Source organism: Felis catus, chromosome D1 (genome assembly GCF_018350175.1).
Source record: "Felis catus isolate Fca126 chromosome D1, F.catus_Fca126_mat1.0, whole genome shotgun sequence".
Lineage (NCBI taxonomy): Eukaryota > Metazoa > Chordata > Mammalia > Carnivora > Felidae > Felis > Felis catus.
The window spans coordinates 26,886,319-26,910,452 of record NC_058377.1 but is presented as its reverse complement, the minus strand read 5'-3'; the positions used below and the strand labels follow the sequence as shown (position 1 = coordinate 26,910,452).

Below are 24,134 nucleotides of genomic sequence, written 5' to 3'. Positions count from 1 at the left end.
TTACCTACCCCCAGCTGCACCCTCCGGTCTCTCCCTCATGCCCACAACCGGTGGCCCCTATGTCTGTCCACTGAGAGAGGACATACAGCCACCATCCTCCCCCTCCCCATCACTCTCCCCAGAGCCAACCCCTGGCTCTACTTACACTGGAAGTGCCACACCATGAAACAAGTCATGAGAGAAAGCAAGAAGATGCCAACCAGCACGGCCACCAGCACCACCCAGCGCTTCGGGCCCCGCTTCTCAACCTTCTTGGTGTTGTTGACTGGCAAGAACTCCACGCCTTCCTCAATGCCCTTCATGCTCTGAACAGAGAAATGAAACACAGCTCAGAAACTTTCTCTCACCTTAACAGCCTCCCAGCCCTGCTCCAGGAAGAATGTTTACACTTTGTAAGGTCCAGCTTGGAGCAAAAAGCGAGGAGAAATGAGAAGTGGCCTTCCCATCCACGCATCTCAGTGTCAAGGCAGCACCACACATGTACTGCTTAAGAATTGATAGTTTTTTTTTTATTAAATTGTTTTTAACGTTTATTTATTTTTTTGAGACAGAGAGAGACAGAGCATGAACAGGGGAGAAGCAGAGAGAGAGGGAGACACAGAATCTGAAGCAGGCTCCAGGCTCTGAGCTGTCAGCACAGAGCCCGAAGCGGGGCTCGAACTCACGGACCGCGAGATCATGACCTGAGCCGAAGTCGGACGCTTAACCGACCAAGCCACCCAGGCGCCCCAAGAATTGATAGTTTAAATAAAAATGAAACAAACAGGCTGTCTAAACCCAGTCGTGGAGACTCTCCACTTAAATGAATCATCTCTGACGCAGGTACATGCCCGCATGTGGGGAGAGCAGGCCCAGCCCAGGGCCGTGATTGGCCACCATGGGGTCTCTGTGTGAGCTTCTAGAGGCAGCCCCTCCTCCGGCTAACGCAGCCCTGTGGCCTTGGTGCAGGGAGACCCTGCCAGATTCAGTCCCCACTGATCGCGGGGAGGCAGGAGGGGGTGGGCAGGAGCCTATGGGCAGCATGGAAACCGTACAGCCAACCTACCCGGTGCCCTTGCTCTGCCAATGTTTAACCAGCCCCAAGTAAAAAGGCAGTAAACTGGGGCAGCCCTGCCGTGCCACTGTGGAACAAGCCACTGTTTCTCGCCTTGGTGTCCCACGCCAGAATCTCAAGGTGACATGAGGCCAAGGTTCTACGGGAATCCACACCCAAGCTCATCCCAGAGCCGGAAAAGCAAACAAAACACCCAACAAACAGGATGGCAGCTTACCCAGGTTCCTCCCAGTCGGGGCTATCCAGGAAGAGAGGGGACATGAATAAGACGACAGGCGGGGTGTCCGTCGATGACAGGCGGGGTGTCTATGGGCGCCTGATGACAGAGAGGCAAACTCTTCTGCCCTATAACATACACTCTGTCTGCCCTAAATCCCGGAGAGGAGCTCTGCCCTTTCAGGTTTAACTACCTCAGACCCACTCCAAAAAGGGTTTGTAATAAACGCAATAGCCCCCAAATTCCACAGATGTGGCCATTTCAACAGTTTCCAGATGTGGTTCTGCTGGTGTTTACCTCACACTCTTGATGTGCTTGAACTAACATTTCTTGATTTGTTACATTTGAACATCACCTGTTAATTTCACCAATATAAAAGAGTCTCCCGACTCCTGACATGTTTGGATACTGAAATTTCTATTTTAGATCCTTAACTGGTTACTTTTTGTGACTTTAATACTGCATACAGAAACACACCTCATAGCTAGCCCTGCCTTGGTAATTATATTGCAATATAATAAGTGAATCAAATCAACATGTTCTATACCTTAAACTTACACAATGTTCTTATATCTCAATAAAATAAATTTCTAAGAAGGAAAGAAACACACTTCAGAGACAACTGCTTAAAATGCTTTCACAAGCTGCTTATTCTGGGATTTATCTACATATTTCTAAATAATATGCAAATACCACTATCTCTTGATTCATCTATTTAAAATATAATCATCTGACTTCCTATTATGATAACGTGAATTTTAATATACTTCCTTCTCTTTTTCTCACCCATCCTCCCAATAGCTATAGGGCTAAAGTTGTTTTTTTTTTTTTAATTATATCCACATTCTATATCTAAATTACTATATTTTCATGACACTTGAACAACATGGGAGATGAAGGGTACCCACCCCACACATAGTCAAAAGTCCACATGTAATTTTTGACTCCCCAAAACTAAACTACTCACAGCCTACTGCTGACCAGAAGGCTTACTGTTCAGCACATATTCTGCATGTTGTATGCATTACATACTGTATTCTTACAAAAAGTAAGCTAGAAGAAAATGTTAAGAAAATCACAAGATAAAATACATTTACAGTACTATACTGTATTTATTTTTTAAAAAAACACACATATAAGTGGAACCACACAATTCAAACCCGAGGTGTTCAGAGGTCAACTGTATTAGTCTTTGAAAACATTGTTCATTATTGTTTCCCTCCCAGTACAATAATTTGTTTCTCCTGCTGCCAAATTTCATTTACCTGGGTGTCTTTTTAACATATACTGAAGTCTTTCTATACAATCTAAAAGCTACATAATATTCTTCCAACCTTCTACATATAAAGTCTGTCAAATACCCTCTCACTTCATTTTTTTCCTGGAAGCTTCCTTTCTAGAGCCCTCTGTCCTTTCCCATAGCTAATGTCTGGAACTTCCTTCAACATCACCCTGGGAATTTCCTTCCTCTCCCTCTTGTGTTAAAACCCCTATTTCCTGGATTCCATATCTTCATCTTTCTTGGCTTACTTCATTTTAGTAGAACACATAGTTCAGTAGCTTCCCAAGAGGGAAATTTTTTAAGACTGCATTTTTCTGGAAGTATCTTCACTCTGTACGCGCATCTGCTGATAGTTTAGCTGGGTATAGAACTATATGTTTCAAATAATTTTCACTTAAAATTTTGAAAGCTCATTGTTTTTTAGCTTTTAATTTTGCTTTTGAGAAATAAGATAACAGCACAAATCCATTATTTCTTATTCATAATTTGTTACCTTTCTCTGAAAGCTTTGAGGATTGCTGTGAATTGGGTCTTTAGATTTCATTACGCTGAGCTTTCCACCTGCTCTTTGAATTTGGAAATTCCTATCTTTCAGTCTGGGAAACTTTCTTGTACAGGCATACCTTGTTGTCCTTTGCTTTATTGCACTTCACAGACAAAGCATTTTTTACAAACTGAAGGTTTGTGGCAACCTGTGTTGAGCAAGTCTTATCTGCACCATTTTTCCAAAAGCATTTGCTAACTTCATGTCTCTGTATCACGTTTTGCTAATTCTCAAAATATTTCAAACTTTTTCATTATTATTGTATCTGTTATGGTGATCTGTGATCAGTGATTATGACTGAAATCTCAGATGATGTTTGACAATTTTTAGTAATAAAGTTTTTTTTTAAGTTTATTTATTTATTTTGAGAGAGAGAGAAAGACACTGAATGCACGAGCAGGGGAGGGGCAGAGAGGGAGAGAGAGAGAATTCCAATCAGTCTCCGCACTGTCAGCACAGAGCTTCACATGAGGCTCAAACCCACGAATTGTGGGACCATGAACTGAGCTGAAATCAAGAGTCAAATGCTTAACTGAGTCAGATGCTTAATCGCCCCACTAATAAAGTAGTTTTAAATTAAGGTATTTACATTGTTTTTTTTTTATTTTTTAATGTTTATTTATTTTTTGAGAGAGAGAGAAAGGCACAGCACGAGTTGGGGAAGAACAGAGAGAGAGGAGAGAGAGAATCTCAGATAGGCTCCACACTTGTCAACACAGAGCCCTATGTAGGGCTCCAACCCACGAAACCATGAGATCATGATCTGAGCCAAGATCAAGAGTTGGATGCTTAACTGACTGAGCCACCCAGGTGACCCTTTACATTGTTATTTAGACATAATGCTATTGCACACTTAGTAGTGTACCTCCTTCATTTTCTCTGGTCTATCTTTCTGCAATCCCTATTACATTGATTCTCTACTTATTGTTTTCCTGCTATTATCCACCTGTTTATTTGTTTGTTTGAAGTAATCTCTATGCCCAACATCGGCTCAAACTCATAACCCTGAGATCGAGAGTCACATGCTCTACTAACTGAGCCACCCAGATACCCCCATCTCATTGTTTTTCAACTTCTCTAACTGAAATTTTCATTTCTGCTGTTAGCTAATTTCCAAGAGTTCTTTCTTGATCTCTGAATTTTGGATGCAAAATCTTCCCATCTTTATACTGCTATTGAGTACCTTTTCTCTGTTTTTTGGCTTTCTCTTTCATGTTGAAGGCTTTCCTCAAATGCTTCAAGATGATTGGTTATTCGTTTATATTTAAGAATGAGGTCCTAAAGGTGGTTTGGAAGCATCACTTACCACAAATGGATTCACTGTAGGCTACAATTAAGTGGGTATCCAGATTTTTTTTACTGGGCACTCCCAACTGTCAGGCTATGTTTCTTTTCTATGGGACGGTTTAGTTGCTCCAGAGAATCATTTTCTAATTTCCCGGATACACTGATTTAAACCCAGGCACTAGCATTCGGGAACATGTGAAAGAATAGATCTTTGGCTATTTTTCATTCCTCACTACAGCCTTCCTCTGCATGTAGTGTCCTCAAGTCTAGAGAAATCAATTTCCCATCCCTTATGGAGGACTGGTGGGGTAGGGGTATCTTTGTTTGGGACTGAGGTGGGGATCTAGGGATTTCTAACAATGCCCCTCCCTAGTTCTCCTCTATCTCATAGCCTGAGCCAAATTCTTACACCTGGTAGAGGACATTATCAAAGACTGTAAGAATATTTCCAAGAGCTAAAGAGAGTCACATATCTTTAAATGCAAAGGGTTCACTGAATGGTAAGAAAGAGAAATGAAAAAACACAACTAAATATATCACGATAAAATTCAAGATAAAGTAGATCCTTTACATCTTTACCTGGTATTTTTTCCCCTCTCTCATATTTTACATTTCTTTGTCATTTGGTTCTATTCTGGGATTTTTTAAACTTATTCTTGTGAACCTTTAATGGAATTCTTAAAATAATTTCACTGACATAAAATTGACATGAAATAAACTACATATTTAAAGTATACAATTTTTGGCATATATATATACACCCATGAAACCATCACCACAATCAAGATAATGAACATATCTGTCACCTTCAAAAGTTTCCTCGGGCTCTAGCCTCCCTCCCATTCCTCCCTGATTGCCTTTCTAGTCCCAAAGCAACGACTTACCTGCTTCCTATCAGTAAAGACTAGTATGCTTTTTCTAGAACTTTTTATAAATAGAATTAAACAACATATACTCTTTATTGTCTGGCTTCTTTTACTCAGCACAATATTTTGAGACTCATCCATGATATTAAGTTTTTAATGTATTTTTTTAAATTTTTAAAATGTTTTATTTGTTTTTGAGAGAGAAAGAGAGACAGAGTGAACAGGGGAGGGGCAGAGAGAGAGGGAGACACAGAATCCGAAGCAGGATCCAGGCTCTGAGCTGTAATCACAGAGCCCGACATGGGGCTCAAACTCACAAACGGTGAGATTATGACCTGAGCAAAAGTCGGACACATAACCAACTGAGCCACCCAGGCACCCCAAGTTTTTAATGTTAATAGTGCATTCCTTTCTATTTTTGAGTAGTATTCCATTATATGGATGCACAACAATTTGCTTACTTACTCACCTGTTGATGAACATTTGGGTTATTTCCAATTTGAGACTGTTACAAATAAAGCTGCTATAAACATTCCTGTACAAATCCTTATATTGGCATATGCTTTCACTTCCCTTGGATAGATACCTATGAGTGGAACAGCAAGTTTGTATGACAGGTGTATTTTTAACTTTTTGAGAAGCTGCCAAACTGTTTCCCAAAGGGACTGTATCATTTTACATTCCCATCAACAGTGTATGAGGACTTCCATTGTCCACATCCTATCCAACATTTGGTATGGTCAATCTCTTTTATTTTAGCCATTCTAACAGATGTATAGTGGGGTTTCATATGGTCTTAAGTTGCTTTTCCCTAATGACTAATGATGTCTAACATCTTTTCATGTGCTTAACTGCCATTTGTTTATCTTCTTTGGTGAAGTGTCTTTTCAAATTTTTTCCCTAGTTTTTTAAATTGGTTTGCTTATCTTCATATTACTGAGTTTTGAGAGTTCTTTCTATATATTCTAGATACAAGTCTTTTAACAAATACAGAATTTGCAAAGATTTTCTCCTAATTTGTGGCTTGTATTTTCACTCTCTTAACAGGGTCTTTTGAAGAACAGAAGTTTTTCATTTTGGTGAAGTTCAATTTGTCAAGCTTTTCTTTTATGGACTGTGATTTTGGTGTTGTATTGAAGAAATCTTTGCCTGATCCAAAACAACAAAGATTTTCTCCTATGTTTTCTTCCAATAGTTTTACAGTTTTAGGTTTTATTTGGGCCTATGATCCATTTTGAGTTAATTTTTTTTTTTTTAATTTATATGGTGGCACCTGGGTGGCTCAGTCAGTTAAGCATCCAACTCTTTTTTTTTTTTTTAATTTTTTTTTCAACGTTTTTTATTTATTTTTGGGACAGAGAGAGACAGAGCATGAACGGGGGAGGGGCAGAGAGAGAGGGAGACACAGAATCGGAAACAGGCTCCAGGCTCTGAGCCATCAGCCCAGAGCCCGATGCGGGGCTCGAACTCACGGACCGCGAGATCGTGACCTGGCTGAAGTCGGACTCTTAACCGACTGCACCACCCAGGCGCCCCAAGCATCCAACTCTTGATTTCATCTCATGTCATAACCTCATGGTTTGTGAGTTCAAGCCCTGTTCAGGTTGACACTGCAGAGACTGTTTAGGATTCTGTCTCCCTGTTTCTCTGCTCCTTTCTCTCTCTCTCTCTCTCAAAAATAAATAAACACTGGGGCACCTGGGTGGCTCAGTGGTTGGGCAACTGACTTCAGCTCAGGTCATGATCTCACAATTTGTGAGTTCGAGCCCCGCATCGGGCTCTGTGCTGACAGCTCGGAGCCTGGAGCCTGCTTCAGATTCTGTGTCTCCCTCTCTGTCTCTGCCTCTCCCCCACTCGCACTCTGTCTGTCTCTCAAAAATGAATAAATGGTAAAAAAATTTTTTAAATAAATAAATAAACACTTTTAAAAATTCTTTTATATGATGCAAGGTATAGATGAAAGTTCTCTTTTTCTTTTCCTTTCTTTGTTTCTTTTTTTTATATGGATATCCAATTGTTCCGCTATTGGGACCATATTTGTTGCACAGACCATCCTTTTTCTACTGAATTGCCTTTTCACCTTTATCAAACTCAGTTGTCCAAGAGGTGCCTGGCTGGCTCATTTGGTGGAACATACAACTCTTAATCTCAGCGTCGTGAGTTCAGGCCCCATGCTGGGGATGGAGTTTACTTAAAAAAAATTTTTTTTCAATCATTTATCCATATATCTGTGGGTCTTTTTCCAGACTCCACTCTGTTTCCTTGGTCTCTTTGTCCATCTTTATGCAAATATCATACTGTCTTCATTACTGTAGCTTTGTAAGTCAAAAAAACTATTGAAATACTAAGTGAGTTTAGCCAGGTTGCAGGATACAAGATTAATACACAAAAATCAATTATATTTCTATGTATTATCAATGACCAATTGGAAATTTTAAAAAAAATTTAAATAGCATTTACAATAACATTAACAATATGAAATACTTAGGGGGCAAATCTGACAAGAGATATACAAGACCTGTACGGTAAAAAATACAAAACACTGCTGAGAAAAATTTTAAAAGACTTAAATAAATCAAGTAATATCCCATGTTCATGGATTGGAAGATTCAATATACCTGTCTATTCTCCTCAGATTTGTCTAGAGATTCAGCATGATCTTGATCAAAATCTCAGCAGGCTTTTTGGAGAAACTGATGAATTGTTTCTGAAATTCATGTTGAAATGCAAAAGATTCTGAATAAAAAGAACAAAACCGGAGGGCCAATGTCACTGGATCTCAAGCCTTATTATAAAGGCAGTGAATCTTTTATTTCAAAAATCATATACAGTATTTCATTTCCAAGAGTGATGTTTTATTCTTTGATGGTTACTTTTTTTTTTTTTTTAGAGAGAGAGTGCAAGCAGGGGAGAGGGGCAGAGAGAGAAAGAGAAAGAGAGAGAAAGAATCCCCAGCAGGCACCACACCTAGCAAAGAACCCCATGCAGTGCTCAATCCCACAGTCCTGGGATCATGACCAGAGCCAAAATCAAGTCAGACATTCAGCCAACTGAGCCGCTCAGGAGCCTCATGATGGTTGCTTTTTACAGCCACCTTTTCTTATTTTATGAATTCACTACCTTCTTGCTTTTTCTTAGGAAACTAGATTTTTTTACATTCAGAACTTTGTCTTTGCCTTTCTCTTTCAAGATGTAGATTAAATGTCCAATGGTCCTTGGCTGTTTAATAATCATGTTTAAAAAAAAAACAGTAAAGTTTTGGCTATATTCTCAGAATAGAGTGTGTGTACGTTTACATGTGTTAGATGAAATGTAACAAGATAATAGCTTATTTCGTTTATTTTCAGGGCACAGAGTGGCTCAGTTGGTTGAGCGCCCAACTCTCAATTTTGGCTCAGGTCATGATCCCAGGGTTACAGGCCTGAGCCCCAAGTCAGGCTCCTTGCTAAGCATGGAACCTGCTTGGGATGGTCTGTCTCTCTATCTCTCTGTCTCTCTCCCTTCACTCTTCTCCCCTGCTTGCTCTCTCTTTCAAAAAAAAAAAAAAAAAAGTTTATTTTTAAATTCCAGAGTAATTTCACAACTATTTTGGAGTCATTCATGGCTTGTGCCATCACTCCCGCTCTATAGATAAGGCAAGGAGAGATGATGACTGCAAGGTCACATAGCTACTTGGTGGCAGACCCAGATTAGATCCTGGTTTTCTGCGTCCCAATGTGATCAGCTCCAGGAACTCAGGAAGCAGGTATTAAGGGAAATAGAAAGCAAGTTCCTTGGGAAGGGGAAAGTAGCTGACAGCATGGACAGCGGACTCCAGGGGCCACCCCCAGGCTTACTATGGAGCAAGGCTGTCAGCATGAGGACTGGCTCAATGGCAGGGTTTGGGTTATTCCTGCACGTGAATTCTGGGGCTCCCTTCAGCCCAGAAATGTTGTCTAATCAGTAACTAGACTGCTTCCTTTTATAACCCTACCCTCAACTCCATTTTTAGGCATATTAGAGATCATACTTGCCTAACCCAGTCACTTTACTGATAAGGAAACTGAGGCTGACAGAGAGGGAGTGACCTGTCCAAAGTCACAAAGGCAGTGAAGTTAATAAAGCAGCAAAGCTGAGACGAGAGCCACACCCTTCCAAGCCTACCTGGGGTTTCAGGCAAGCATATGGTCCATCAGCCTCCACAGGAGGAGGTGGCAGGGAGCTCCCTCCACCCCCACCCAGGTCCTAACTGCTTACATAACCATCTCTCTACACATAACCATCTCTCTGCAGGACCATAAAGCCAATGGAAGACAAAATATGCCAGGGCCTGCTTCTGCCTCTCCTTTCTCTCTTTCATAAAAGTAAACACATGAGCAGGTGCACATAAAAACTCAGGGCTGTGAAGCCAGGTGCTTGATTATCATGAACAGAGATAGAGGCCACATAACTCTTGAAGCCAATTCCCACCAGCCAGCTCAAGTTAGACCACGACCAGAGTCCCCAGAAACACAGCATGGCTCAAGGCCAGCTCAGACAAGGGAGCAAGGAATGGTTTCCCCAAGGACAGATGCACATAAAGGGCTTGGAGCACACAGACACACACAATGAAAACCCTGGAGGGCTGAAGGGGGAGAACCCAGGTGATAGGCTACAGGGACAAGATCAGATTATCACCATTCCCATCCACTTCCTGGAGGGAGATAGAGAGTACAGTCCAGAAATCCAGGAGGGGAGATGTATAAGCCCTGGAGAATATCTACTTTCTGTTGTTTTAAGCACACAAATCCAAATGATACATATCCTCCCCAAGGCCACTGACTGTCCAAAAACAATGACTCTAGAAGGTATCTGATGATATAGGAAAGATTTTTGCAGTCACCTGACTACCATCAAGTAAAAAATTCACCAGAACTGGAAGTGAAATGCTAAGCAGACAAAACTTGGTGTCCAAGTCAACCAAAAAAATCCTTCCATTTGGAAGGCAACTTCTCCTGGGTCCCCTGTCACCAGCTCCAACTCTCCAGGGCCACCCTTCCATGGGCTCCAAGGACCAGCAAATCCAAAGCCAGAATTTGTCATTGGTAGCTCAGAACGTGGTCTTCGCTAGAGAAAAGCAACTGGTAAATGTTTACATTTATAAACAGCAAAAATAATACTGACTATCCAAACATCTACACAAGATTTCAATCAGAGCAGATGAGGAAAAAGTTAATCTTCATGCCAGACATTTTTTTTTTTTAATTGTTCCTCATTTGCCCACGGTGGGGTGTGACCTGATGAGAAGGCAGGGGATGAAACTGAACACTGAAGAAGTCACTCAGAGTCCTGGGATGACATCACACAACAACTGGTAATCTGCTTCTGCTGTTGAAGATCAAGATCAAGGGGCAGAGGTGACATCAGTGGCTGGAGACACAGGTGTTTTGCTTAAACCTGAGATAAGGACAATGGTGGCTGTCTTCATGTGCCATTGTCATCTTTGTCGTTGACTTGTGGCAGGGTGCCCTTCACTTATAGCTTTGGTGGCTCAGTATACCCACCATCAGCTGAGACGGACCCCAATTCCATGATGTCATCACTGCCACCACAGTCATGAGAACCAAAACACACCCCTCAGATGATTCAAGCAAGAAAGGACAGTCTGGCCATCTGCAATGGTTTTCCAAGGTGAGGAGGGATGCTGTAGCCCTCATACATGCCCTCCTTTGCAAGGACAAAGACAAAGCCAGCATAACTCTCAAGGCCACCCCCTGATACCAGTTGGAGTTAGATCCTGGCCAGGGTCCCCAGGAATACAGCATGGCTCAAAGCCACTTCAGACGACAGAGCAAGGAATGACTTCCAAACACTAGAACTGTACTTGTCATCCTGGGTGATGCTGAGCACAGATGTGCACAGAATTGAGATGCCAGAGGTGACACAGGAGAAGGGTCTCTACTTAGATGGGCTCTCTCCAAACTCAGCAGCTGTGGACAGAGAGCAGCCAGCCCATGTACAGGCTCCGGGGGCAAGGACTTCACAGTGGCCAGCACAGTGAGGACACCTGATTTGTTCATCACAAGATGACTAGAGGGACAACGAGAAGGGAAAGAAAGCCCACATTGGAATCCTCCACCCACTCACCAACCTGGGGCAATTGATCTCGCAGAAGCGGGAGTCTCAAGAAACCCACAAGGAGCTACAGTTCCCATGATCATACCACCCCAATATTTCCCAGACTTGTCAGGTCACGAAAAATTATAAAAGAATAAAATAAAACAAACACAGGGCTTGCTCAGCATCTAGATTCCCAAGCCTCTCCCCCCGGAGATTCTGATAGTGTACATCAGGGGCATGGCCCTGAGATCTGGAAGTTTAACAAGACCCCCAGGTTATTCTTAGGAACCTGACGGTTGGAGAACCACCACCTACCATTTCCCAGAGGCCACCTGCCTGGCTCACCCACTTCCCACTGCTGTGAGAGGAACCAGCTAGGTTCGAGTTCCACCCGCCCTATTTTAAGCAACCACATGGATGCAAGGAACCTGCCGTATGGGGCTGCACTTTGCTTCTTGCCCTGGGACCCTCCCACGATTAGGGTACAAGCATCGCCCCAAAGTCCCCGAGACTGCCACCAGAGCTCCTCGGGGACACACACTCCCAGCCGAGGCCTAGTCAGCTGGCGGTGGACTCCCTAAACCCTTCTTCCTTTTTGGTGCCCAACCCTCTCACCCTTGCCCTTTGACTCTGTCCCTGTCTTCAGCCGCCCCACCAGAAGCAGCTGCTGGGAAATGGGTGAGGCTTCGGAGCCCTAAAGTGGGTCTGGAGCTACCTGTGGATCTGTGACCCCCAAGCCATCTAGGGGAGCAGAAAGCTGACCCACAGCCAACAATTTGTACTGGAGGAAGTAAATCGCAACTTGGCACACCTGGTCAGAGCAGAAAGGAAAGTCCCCAGGGGGCTGACTCAGCCACCGTGGGCGCTCTGTCAGCACAGAAACTCAGTAGGTCTGTAACAGCCAGTATCTGGCTACTGCAGGTTTCACGCTGTGTCCCCTTCCCGACTCCCTGCAATGCCTGGGCCCTGCCCCAACGGCTGTGGGCCTGGAAGCACACACATCTGCTACCAGATCCCGTGAGGGCCCAGAAAACAGACTGGGGGCAGGACCACCAGATAAAAATCCCTTCTTTCCTTTCTCAGGGCATGGGGTGGGTATCACCTAGGTTGGTGATCAGGCCTGAGAACCCTGAACCACTGGAGCAAATATTTCTCACTGTGCCTCAGTTTTCCCCTCTAGAAAGTGGGTTAATAACCCCTTACAGCCTTCTAAGTAGAGGTGTCGTAAAACATAATTAGCTGATTCCTGCTAATGACAGAGGCCTACCTACGATTTTCATTTCTCCACCCACCATCCATTCACCTGCCTAAAGCGACCAAGGCCCATTCCTCCCTCTGGGATGGTGGAACAGCTGAGTTCAAGTTCAAACATTAAAATGAATCAAAAAACCCTGGACAGTACAAGTCTACCGTGCAGCCTCAAAGGTAACCCAGGTGCTCTGCCCTCTTGGCACTCTCCTCTAACAGCACTAGGAAGGCCTACTGCTCTTGACCAGGGGGACAGAAGAAACCCCTCCCAGGGACCTCTGCACCTGCTCACAGCCCAGAGGCAACTCACCTACCAAAGCCATGGAGTCTGCCATCTACTTACATTCTAGGCCTCATCTGTATTCCATGTTTCTGGTCGTTTCCAAAACATTTTTTTAAATGTTAAAATCCATTTCAAATGCAATTTTTTGCAGAGCCTCAAAATAATAAAACAATAAATGGACTGGCTGAAGTAGCCTCAGGACCCAGGGGGTGTCCAGACTACTCCTTGAAACACTGTCCTCAAGGACTGTGACAGGTTTCCAAACCACAGGGTCTCCCTGGGCGGCTGTCAGAAAGGGGCCAAAGCCCGCAGAGGCTCTGGGGATGCCCTGACAGTTCCCAGGGCTCTCACCCCCATCGCCTCCGTGCCTCACAGCTCAGGGAGGGACAAGGGAGGCCACCACAAACATATTCATGATTTTTGTGCATCTTTGTGCATTTTTAATATAGGTTATCTCTAATGCCTACAACTAAGCTTCATTTCCAGATGAAGAAATGCATAAAGGAGGGTCACCCAAAAACCTAGACAGCTATAAAGTGGCAGGCACAATTCCAGACTCCAAAGCCAGTGTTCTCAGGACCCTCTGCTGCTTCTCAGGGGGTCAGCGATCACCCCTTCTCCCACAGAGGTACAGATGTGCACACCGAAGTTCAGAGAGTAACTGCCTTAAAGAACACTCTACAAAACTCTACCTGTGACACAACGTGTATCTAGGGCCTGAGAGGCAAGAAGGCTTGACCAATATTGCATATGGATTCCTACCCCTACAATGCTGGTCTAGGGGTGCTGACTCCCCGCACTTTGACCTTGCCCCCAGCCAGGAAGCCTCCAAATCTGTAAGGAGCCAGGAAGCTGCTCGTATCCTGCCCACTCAGAATGGCTCAGCTCTCCTTTACCACCTACCAAACTCACCTGCCCTTGAAAATGCAGCTCAAGGCTATTCCCCTCCAGGAAACTTTCATAAACCACCTTAATCCACAGCACCTCCTTATGACCTGCACCACCCACTTGGCATCAATGATACCCCACTGCCACGCTAAGCAGAACAGGCAGTCTTAGGGAGTCAGGGTAGCCCAGTTTCTTCTTCATACAGCTTCTCTCCCCAGCCCCCTCTATGATGCTGCCCAGAGGTAGCACTTGATTGGTGGGTTGGCTGATTGAGGGACTTCTCTTTCCATAGCCACACTTGGGTAGCCTACCCAGGGCAAGCTGGGCTAATCTCCCAGGTGCCAGGGCTCAGGAAAGTTTCCAGATTTGTATCCCAAGGTACCTCCATCCACCCCTGGAAGGGGAGAGAATGCGCTCAGTCCACATCCCAGGATTTTGCTGACAGCACCCCCGCACCTCCTCACCCCTCCCTCACCAAGCACTCTGGTGTCAGCCCTGGCCTGGTCACCTGCTACAGGCAGCCCCACCTAAGTTTGGACTCTCCCAGGCTCTTCCTCTCCTAGTTTTCAAGTACATGTTCCCCCCCAGGACTCAACACCTTTGTGATTCCAACCTGAGAATTCCATCTCTGCTTCCAGATCACACCGTGGGAGAGAACACCAACAGCAGCCCCCACTCCTCCCCTGGCTCTTTGATCCTCCCGAATCTGCCTGGGCCCCATCCTTATTCTCCTGAGATCCTTTTCTGGCCCCCACCACTGTCACGGGATTCAGGGAGCAGACACATCTGCCAGCAGCAGCACAACCAGAGATTACACCCGAAACTAAACAAGAGGAAAAAGCCGATTTCACAGGCTGATTTCACAGGCTGGTGCTTTTTCATTGACCGCATTTTTTTATGGAAATAACTATGTTCACGTGCAGTTGTAAGAAGTAACGTGGAGAGATCCCTTGTACGTACGCTTTGCTTGGTGTCCCCCAACGGTAACATCTTGTGAAACTCCGGTATAATACCACAACTGACCTAGGTTTCTCATTTCACTTGTACTCGTTCATGTGCGTATTACGTTCCACATAACTGATCACCAGCGTAGGGACCTATATCCACCTGCACAGTCAACATAATGGCCGGTTCTGTTTCCCACACAAAGATCCCTCCCTCTGCCCTTTTGTAACCGTGCCCACCTCCTCCCTGCCCCCTCCCCAACTGATCTATCCCCATTCTAAAATTGTCCTTTCAAAAATGTTATATAAATGAATCATCCAGGACATAATCTTTTAAGACTGCTGGCTTCTTTCACTCATTAAGATTCCCTGGAGAATCATTTGAGTCACTGCATGCACCGAGAGCGTGTGCTTATTACTGCTGAGTAGTATTCCATGGCACGCAGGCACAACAGTCTGTTTGACTGCTTCTCCATTCACCTTGCGAGGACCCGCAGGAGTGAGTGGAAAAGCCCAAGTCCACCTGCTTCCTGGAGCTGACTAGATCCCAAAGCCTCTGCACAGGCATGGTAACAGAGCCATAAGCCTAAGGGTCAGTGTGGATGAAAGGCCTGGATAAGCAAATGGGAAAGCACAGCCTGATGGTAAGGCACCTGGAGGCCCAAGTCCACATTCAGGAACCAGAATCCCAGTGGCATAAGCAGAAGAACAGGAAAGAGGTGAAAACTTGGGAGACGGTGTCCTTGGAATCACATTCCTAGAGCTGGGCCAAATTGTAGATGTCATCCTGCCTCCCATCTTCGCAGGGCCATCCTTTCAGGGGCAGAATAGCACTTTCTTTTAGTGCCAACCTCAGCATCACAATAACCCCTACACGTTAGCATTGCAATAGAGCCGGCCTAATTTCTCCAGCTGGGGGCAGCTCCCCAAATACTCGAAAATACTAGAAATAATCCAAATCGGCAATCAGCAATGGTGCTCTTGGAGTCTGCTCCTAATCTGGGGAAACATGTTCCACTCAATTATTCAAACAATGTGTTTTCTAAACCTCTGGCTATCTCATTCAACCTCACAGCAATACCCCATTAAGACACGGTGCCCAGAATTCAACAGCATACTCCAAATGCAGACCAGTGTGGTCTCCACAGGGGCTATTCGTCAATGACATACCTTATCCTGAGAGCTCTATTTCCGTTAATGCATTCAATTTGCACATACAAATAATAACAAACACATGATGATACATCCACTTGATGAAAGCTTATGCAGCAATCAAAAACGGGTTTTCAAAGAGTAGGAAGTATCATGAAAAAACTCTAATATGCAATGTTAAATGAAAAAAAAAAAGTAAAAAAGTTCATATGTACTTTCCATCCCTCTAAACTCAACTCAGGTGTCTCCCTGAGAGATTCCCAAGGAGGGGTTCTCCCTGTGGGGTTTAGTCAGGTGACTAAACTCAGTCCCAAGGGTTCGCCAGCACCCTGTGCACCCCCCAGTCCCAGCCTTGTCTCAAGGTCAACCAACTGCTCCTGAAGGATGGAGAAATGGGGCTGTCTTGTTCCACAATCCCAGCATGGGTTAATAAATTTTGATGCATTAACTGATTACAACCATGGCTTTAGCTACAGAATTGGAATTACATTATGATTCTATTGTGGGGAAAATACATGTCACATATATTAACATCCACATAAATATTAGTGTATGCATTAAAGACTGTGAGAGAATATAAGCCAAACTATTCAGAGGAGTTATAAAACCCAGAGGAAAGAATTTCAGAGGAATTTCACTTTCTACTTTGCATATTTTGCTATTGCTTGATTTAAAAAAAAAAAAAAAACCTTCCTTGTATTTAGAAAAGCAACTTAGAAAAAAAAGCAACTTTTGTATTTAGAAAAAAAGCAACTTTTTTTTTTTTTTTTAGAAAGATGCATAGGCAATACCAAATTATTAAAATGCCTCTCTAGGGTACTTTCCCTCATTTTTTAATTCTTGAAATATGCATATATTAGCTTTTTAAATAATAATTTTAAAAGGTATAACCAAACAAAAATATGAAGGAGGAATTTACTGTACATTTTAGGGAACCACAGAACATGCCTGGGTTTTACTGAGCTTGCCACTGACTCAAAATATTGGATTTATTTTGGTGCCCTGCTTCTTCCTTCTCACTCTCCTCACGTCTCAACTGCGGGAGGGAGGTGATTTTTGTTTCCACTGTTAGGGTGGTCACTAAGCACAGCACTTAACTCCTAACACAGATCAACATAATTCTGTTCCTGCCACCCCATCACGTTGGCTGTCCAGCTCCTTCTGACTCAGAATTAAGTCATTCGAGGTATCGGCCTTCCCCTCCCAGAAGAGTGTCATTTACAAAACTGATAAGCAAATGCTCCAAGACCTCAACAGAGTTGTTAGTAAACAAGAAATGGCACAGAACCGAGGAGGGAGTTAGGAAGAGACCCCAGGCCCCTGCACAGTGACATGGATCCATGCATGGACCGTCTTAGGCACAGTCAACCAACCTACTGGGACCCCACTGCCCACCAGCCCCCAGGCCTCCGCCACGCCAAGCAGATAAAAGGCTGATACAGCAATTCCCCAGGACACAAACTGTGTGTGCACAAGGAACTAGATAAAACATGTGCGTAAGGTAAAGCGTGGAAAAAAGCGTGAAGAATGTAAACAACCCTATTTGTGGGCTTAGGTAGGTGAATCTTTCCTTTTTTTCATTTTAAAATTGCCTTTATGATTTTTAATCATGTGTATAATAAATAAAGCTACATTTTGTTCAAAGCCTTGTTGAAATCACATCTCCAGCCAGTCTCCTGGTCTACCAGATGAGTAACCTCATCAAAAGGGGAAACCAGACGAGTTTGGTGTGAGAGGTTTCCGTGGATCTGTGTCGGCGCCTGGTGCTCACCACTCTGGTTAATGATGTGTTCCAGTACTTTGCTGGGGATATGCATCAATGACCGTCATCTTTGGAATACAACTGTATAATGGCTTGGCGGTTAAGATGTAGGCTTTGAAGTCACATAGATCTAGGTTTGAACCCTTGTTCTATCTCTAATTGCCTTTGGGTCATTATGCATACCTTTTGAGCCTCAGTATTCTCAGCTTTAAACTGGGCGGTTTTATTCACAGAGTTGCTGTGTGGATAGAGAAAGATACTGAATTGAAATACACATATTTAGTGAGGGTAGAAACAGTTGTGATCATATTCTTTACCTTTTCACGATCCTCACTATCTCAGAGACACCAGGGATTCAAGATTTTGACCAGTTTGCCACCTATCACAAGAATTCTAAAGATTTTGTTGCCAAGCCTGGACAGAATAAGCAAACTCAGAAAATATGAGATTCCAAGACAGCAATTTTAGTAGACACCTGTGTCTAGAAAACTTCTTACAAAGAAAAAGAGGCAATTACTATCCATGAACTCTGAACAAACCCTGAATACGTTTCTGAACAAACCCCAAGTACCTTCTCACCACTGCCAGCCAGAGTGAGAGTTCTTGGAGAAGCCCAGAAGTTCCCATTCCTGTCTACTAATCAGCCGTTATAATTTTGGTAAGTCCCCAGCACCTCAGAAACATCCTAACAAGCAAAACCCAGTTTCTTATCCAAACCAAACTCCTTCTCACCCTTAGTAATCCATCCCACCCTAAGCACACTGGACTGACAGCCGTCCTACACTCTGGAGGCCCAAAGAGAATAGAGCAGAGCCAGACTACCTGGCTTCAAATTCCAGTCCCACTACTGTTTCACTCTGTGACCTTAGGCAAGTTGCTTAGCCTCTCTGTGCTTCATTTTCCTCACCTATAAAAGGGTAATAATAACACTGAGAGGTATAATACACGGTATATGATCAACAAATGCTAGCAATGATCTCAACACTCCAGTAGCATATGCACAATGTCAGAAGCAACATCTTTGGGCCCTGGGCCCAGTGGCTCTGTCACACTGTCTTCTTCTAAGAACAGACTCTCTCTCTTAGGAGAGACATGAGCTAACCATCTGGTCAGAACCAGAAGCCCAAGAAGGAAGTGACACCAGGGGAACTCCAGCATCACAGTGGCCACCAGCCACCAGCCACAGGGCAAGCAGCCACACCCCCCAGGGTACAGCGTGACAGGCCCAGGTCAGGGAGGCTATGTTGACATGGCATCGTCACCACCAACAAGCCGGCTCTGGGCAGATCCACCCGCGGAGGGTCCTCACAGGTTTACACAACTTAGGCTTCAGACACAGGCAGCTACCGAGCTAAGATTGTCTTCTCTGCCTCAGTTTTCCCATCCCCTAAGTGAGGCCATGAAGGTCCAGGTCTTCCCAGGACTGAGGTGCCAGGAAGCACCCTGGGATAGGCAGGTTGCCTGGGAGGTGAGTCCCCACCTAAAGAACTGCCCACCTCCCCTGCTGTGCCCTCACCCACTGCACACACTGTCATGGCACATGGGCATCCCAGACAGCCCCAGTACCTGCTCAAGAGAACCTAGAAGAAGTAAGTTTTTTAAAGTTTCATTCTGTATGGGAGGGAGGAAGACAGGGATGAGGAGTCAGTCATAGGTCGTAGGCACACATTTCTTTTCCGTAAAAGGATCTTTATCATAGAAGCTGCATAAAGGGTGGCCTCATTTCCCAGCTCCTCCCAAAGAGATTCCCTGTGTTCAGCGGGACAGGCCAGCACTTCTGGGAGGCCAGTGCCCTGCTGACAACCTTAGTTCTCAGCCTCTGCACACTCCTCCTACCAATACTACTTCACCTTCTTGTTGTCTCCAGGCTGTTTCCAACTCAGAAATCCAGGGAGAAGATATTTGCAAACACATATCAAATAAAGGGTTAGTATCCAAAATCTACAAAGAACTTATCAAACTCAACACCCAAAAAACAAATAATCCAGTGAAGAAATGGGCAAAAGACATGAATAGACACTTCTCCAAAGAATACATCCAGATGGCCAACCAACACATGAGAAAATGCTCCACATCACTCATCATCAGGGAAATACAAATGAAAACCACAATGAGATACCACCTCACACCTGTCACAATAGCTAACATTAACAACTCAGGCAACAACAGATGTTGGTGAGGATGCGGAGAAAGAGATCTCTTTTGCATTGTTGGTGGGAATGCAAGCTGATGCAGCCACTCTGGAAAACAGTAGGGAGGGTCCTCAAAAAACTAAAAATAGAACTACCCTGCGACCCAGCAATTGTACTACTAGGCATTTATCCAAGGGATACAGGTGTGCTGTTTCGAAGGGACACATGCACCCCCATGTTTATAGCAGTACTACCAACAATAGCCCAAGTATGGAAAGAGCCCAAATGTCCATCGATGGATGAATGGATAAAGAAGATTTGGTATGTGTATATATATATATATATATATATATATATATATATATATACACACATACACACACACACACACACACACACACACAATGGAGTATTACTTGGCAATCAAAAAGAATGAAATCTTGCCATTTGCAACTACGTGGATGGAACTGGAGGGTATTATGCTAAGTGCAATTAGTCAGAGAAAGACAAATATCATATGACTTCACTCATATGAGCACTTTAGACAGAGGACAGATGAACACAAGGGAAGGGAAGCAAAAATAATATAAAAATAGGGAGGGGGAACAAAACATAAGAGACTCATAAATATGGAGAACAAACTGAGGGTGGCTGGAGGGGTTGTGGGAGGGGGATGGGCTAAATGGGTAAGGGGCATTAAGGAATCTACTCCTGAAATCATTGTTGCACTATGTGCTAACTTGGATGTAAATTTAAAAAATAAAATAAAATAAAATACTAAATAAAAAAAAGAAAGAAATCAAAACTGTGTGATCTGTACACCAGGCTGCAACTTACAAAGGGCTTTCATGTAAAGTATCCCTGTTAATTCTTGCAACAAACCTGTAACACATATGTCATCCCCATTTTATAGCCACAGAAACTGAGGCTCAGATTAGGTAACATCTGAGATCACCCACCAGAAAAGCAGAGGCACCAGGTCTTAGCTCCATGGTGGACACTCCAGAACTCACAGATGGCCTCAGGTCCCAATTCCCCTACCCTGACCCTTCAAGCCCGGATTAGCTGTTTCCTAGGTGCCCACCCTGGGTTTCTCTGGAATCTAGTACTTATCATACACACAGAACTTAACCCCCCCCCCCCATATTCCACACTATACTGGGTATTCCTTGAAGGCAGGGGCTATAGGACTAGGATCTCTCTCAAGTGTCATTGTCCAGTACCTGGCACATGCTCAGTAGGTAGGTATGTAATAAATATTTGTTACATGGATGAGTGAATGTTTGACCAGTTACCAAAGAGATGACTCTGAATAGCCCCCACACCTGATTTCCCAATCCTGGTCTCCATATGCCTGGGGGATACTGACTCCTACCCAGGGCAATCTTGACTTGAGAAGGAACCAATGGAGCTCAAAGCACTTTTATAGCTCCATCAAATAGGGCCCAGACACTCAAGGGCCCAGACACTCACAACAAGGGCCCAGACACTCAGTGAGACGGGCTTCCCAGTTCTCACTGGTGGCCATAATAATTGGCATCTGTACACCTGCTCTCATGGAGGGTGGGCTCACACAATCCCCAAACACCATGTGCACATCAGGACCCTGGAGACAGTAGGGAACACTGAGGTGGCCACTTCCTACTTACTGGGAACAGGGTTGGGTAGGGCAGGGGCCAGAGTCATCAGTCTTGGGAAGGATGCAGTCACATACAAGAATTTTAAGACCAACCCTTCTCCATCCGTGCAGGAATGGGAATGCCAGAACATGGAACTCGGAAACAATAGTCCCCAGGTGGGGCTCAGCATGACCCAGCCAGGCAAACCCTGGGGCAGAAACTGCACCTCCTGGTCAGGGAACAGGTCAAGGCAGAGTCTGCAGACCCTGACTGCAAACACTGCAGGGTGATCCAGAGAGTGAGCTTTCTGCTAAGGCATGGAATGGGAAGGAATATTCAATGACTTCCTGGAGAAACAGAAATGAGCTTTGGGCACAGCAAGCTACTTTCTTCAGGGCACACTGCACCACATCTGACTTTTGCACAACTCTCTTAGCATGGCTTTCAAGACTGTAATTTCCTTAGGGAAACAATCATATCTTATTTTGTCTTTGAGAACCTTCCATCCCTCCTAGTGCCCAGCCCGGGACTAGGTACAGAGGTGGTTCAATGGAGCTCAGCGGGAGAAAAGACAGAGAGGGTGACCCGCAGGAAGAAAAGTCACAGAATCAGAGGTGGAAGGAAGAACCCAATGGAATAGAGAATGCGTGAGCTTCACAGAAGATGAGAAAATGAGGAAGGGCTTGCATGGGACAAGAGAAAGCCGGCTGACAGGAATGTGGGGATGGGCCCCAGGCCCAGCCCCCGGTAGGGGAGGGGGTGTGGGCAGAGAGGCAGCACAGAGGAAGACTGCAGAATCCCACAAAGGGAAGTTGAGGGGGGGGAAAAAAAAACAAGCCAGCCCTGAAATAACAAATACCAAACAGCAGGCCCTCTGCTGAGGAGGCAGGAGTCTAGAGCCCCAACGGGCAATTATCAACAATTCGCAATTATCAAGGATTCGTAAACATGGCAGTTACAGAAAGGAAAACAGAAGGCATACATCTGGGGAACCCGCCTCGAGCAGGGAGCCTCCGCAGGAACACAGGCCCGGGGCTCCAGGCTGGCTGCCCTGTCCATGCTTCCTTCCACGTAGGAAGTGAAACATGGAGAAAACAAGAGTGTCCAAGCCCAGCTGCTTTCTGTGGTCCAGCTAGCCACAGCAGCCCCAGAATCTGGTCTTAAGTCAAGATGCTGCTTGGAGAAAAGGAACTGATTTCAGACAGCTACAAAATCTGGCCTATGTGAAGCAATGGCGCAACCTGGGGCAGCAGATGTTACAGGACCAGGAGAGTAGAAAGAGTGCGGGCCATGCAGAGCCACCCCTCACCTGCAGAGAAAGCTCCCTCACAAAACGCACCCCCCCCCCAGCACCCACCCAGCGCCTGCCATGACCTGGGCTTCTCTGGCATTTCAGGGAAACCCAGGGTCCCAGCTGGACAGAGGCAGAGGTCTGGTTGCTAGTCCTGTCTGGGCGCTGCCACTAGGTGTGTCCATCAATAAAGCACCAACCCATCCCCAACTCTTACATCAAGGTTTAAGGTCTCCGGCTATTTTGTCTGCCAAACAAGAGCTTCCTGCTTGGGCATCTTCCAAAAGGCTCAAGACACATGTTCTTACATCCCTTCTCACAAAATCACCTTCCCAAAGGGCTTCATACCCTCTTAGAGAAGGCCAGACAAGTCCAACCCTGGGGTCCTTAGCACCAGGCTCTATGGCACTCAGAGCTCTGGTCTCCCAGTAGCCCTCTGCAAAGGTCGCAAAATGCCCTCTGACCAGGAAGGAAAACAACGAACTCCCGCAGCGACCAAGGATGGCTATGACCCCAAGGCCCCCTGGAAACCATCCTTACTCAGCCCAAATCACCACACTCCGGGCCTCCGCCCATGGTCCTTTCCAGATGTGCACTAAGAGTGCGGAGTTAATGGAGGGACCGAGATGGAGCCCTTTTCTCGGGTCAGGGAAAGGACGAAGTGGGCAGGAAGGCTGGAGGAGAGACTCGGAGTCTCCAAAGACCCGAGGGTTGCCGCCTCCACCTGGGCCGGCTGGCGCGCGGCAGGGCTGGTACCAAAGGTCCGCCAGGCACCCGCCAAACAGGAAATTCCACCTGTCGGGCCGGCCAGCGCCCGGGCCACAAATGGGCAATGGAGCGGTTCCCTTTGCCAAGACAAAGCGCCCGGGCCCTCGGCGCCCGCTCCCGTCGCCCCGCTCCCGGCCACACTGGTGGCTTCCCGGGCCCCGACGATGCCCGCAAAGCCCGCCGCGCCCCTCGCCAACCTGAGGCCGCGAGCTGTACTTGAGTCCTGCGCCGAGGTCCTTGGAAGCCCCTCCGCCCTTGCGTGCCCGATTGCTCTTCATGGTACCAGCGGTTGGTCGCGGGTCTCAGAGGCGTGGTCCCCGCGGGCGGCTGGCTCCCATCGCCGTCGGGGCGCTAGGGGCGCGAAGGGCGCGGGGCGCACAGGGGCGCACCGGGGCGCTAGGAGCGCGGGGACACGGGGGGCGCGGGGCGTGCCGAGTTCCGGTAGCAACCCCGCGTGCTGGCCGCCGGCGGTCGCTCTCGCCCTCACTCTTCCTGTCCCAGGCAGGTAGTTTCAGGGTGTGGCCTCCCCGGGGCCCGCCCCGCCGTCCGTCCGCCTCGCCGGCGCACCTTTCCCAGGCCCCGCCGCCCCCTCGCCGGTTCCCGCCCCGCGCAGAGCCCCGCTCTGCCTCCTCCCCTCGGGGCCTGCCTCCTCCCCTCGGGGCGAAGGGAAACACAAGGCCGCGGGCTGGGAGGTGAGGGACAAGACCCGGAGACCTGCG

General features: G+C 45.9%; 1 protein-coding gene across 2 annotated transcripts in view; it reads right to left on the bottom strand.

Annotated features, from left to right (window-relative positions):
- The window catches only part of ST14 (ST14 transmembrane serine protease matriptase), a 42,439-nt gene extending 18,562 nt beyond the window's left edge, over window positions 1-23,877 (bottom strand). Inside the window, exons 1-2 of one of the 2 annotated variants that reach the window (XM_003992587.6) lie at window positions 23,613-23,877; window positions 146-305 (exon numbers count right to left, since the gene is read on the bottom strand). In XM_003992587.6, coding sequence (XP_003992636.2) covers window positions 146-305; window positions 23,613-23,693 — 241 coding nt within the window. In that variant the 5' untranslated portion in view covers window positions 23,694-23,877. Of the gene's footprint in view, window positions 1-145; window positions 306-7,868; window positions 7,891-23,612 lie in introns of those variants that run through there. The other variant, XM_019811561.3, reaches the window with a different exon arrangement.
- Between the last annotated feature and the right edge of the window lie 257 nt (window positions 23,878-24,134).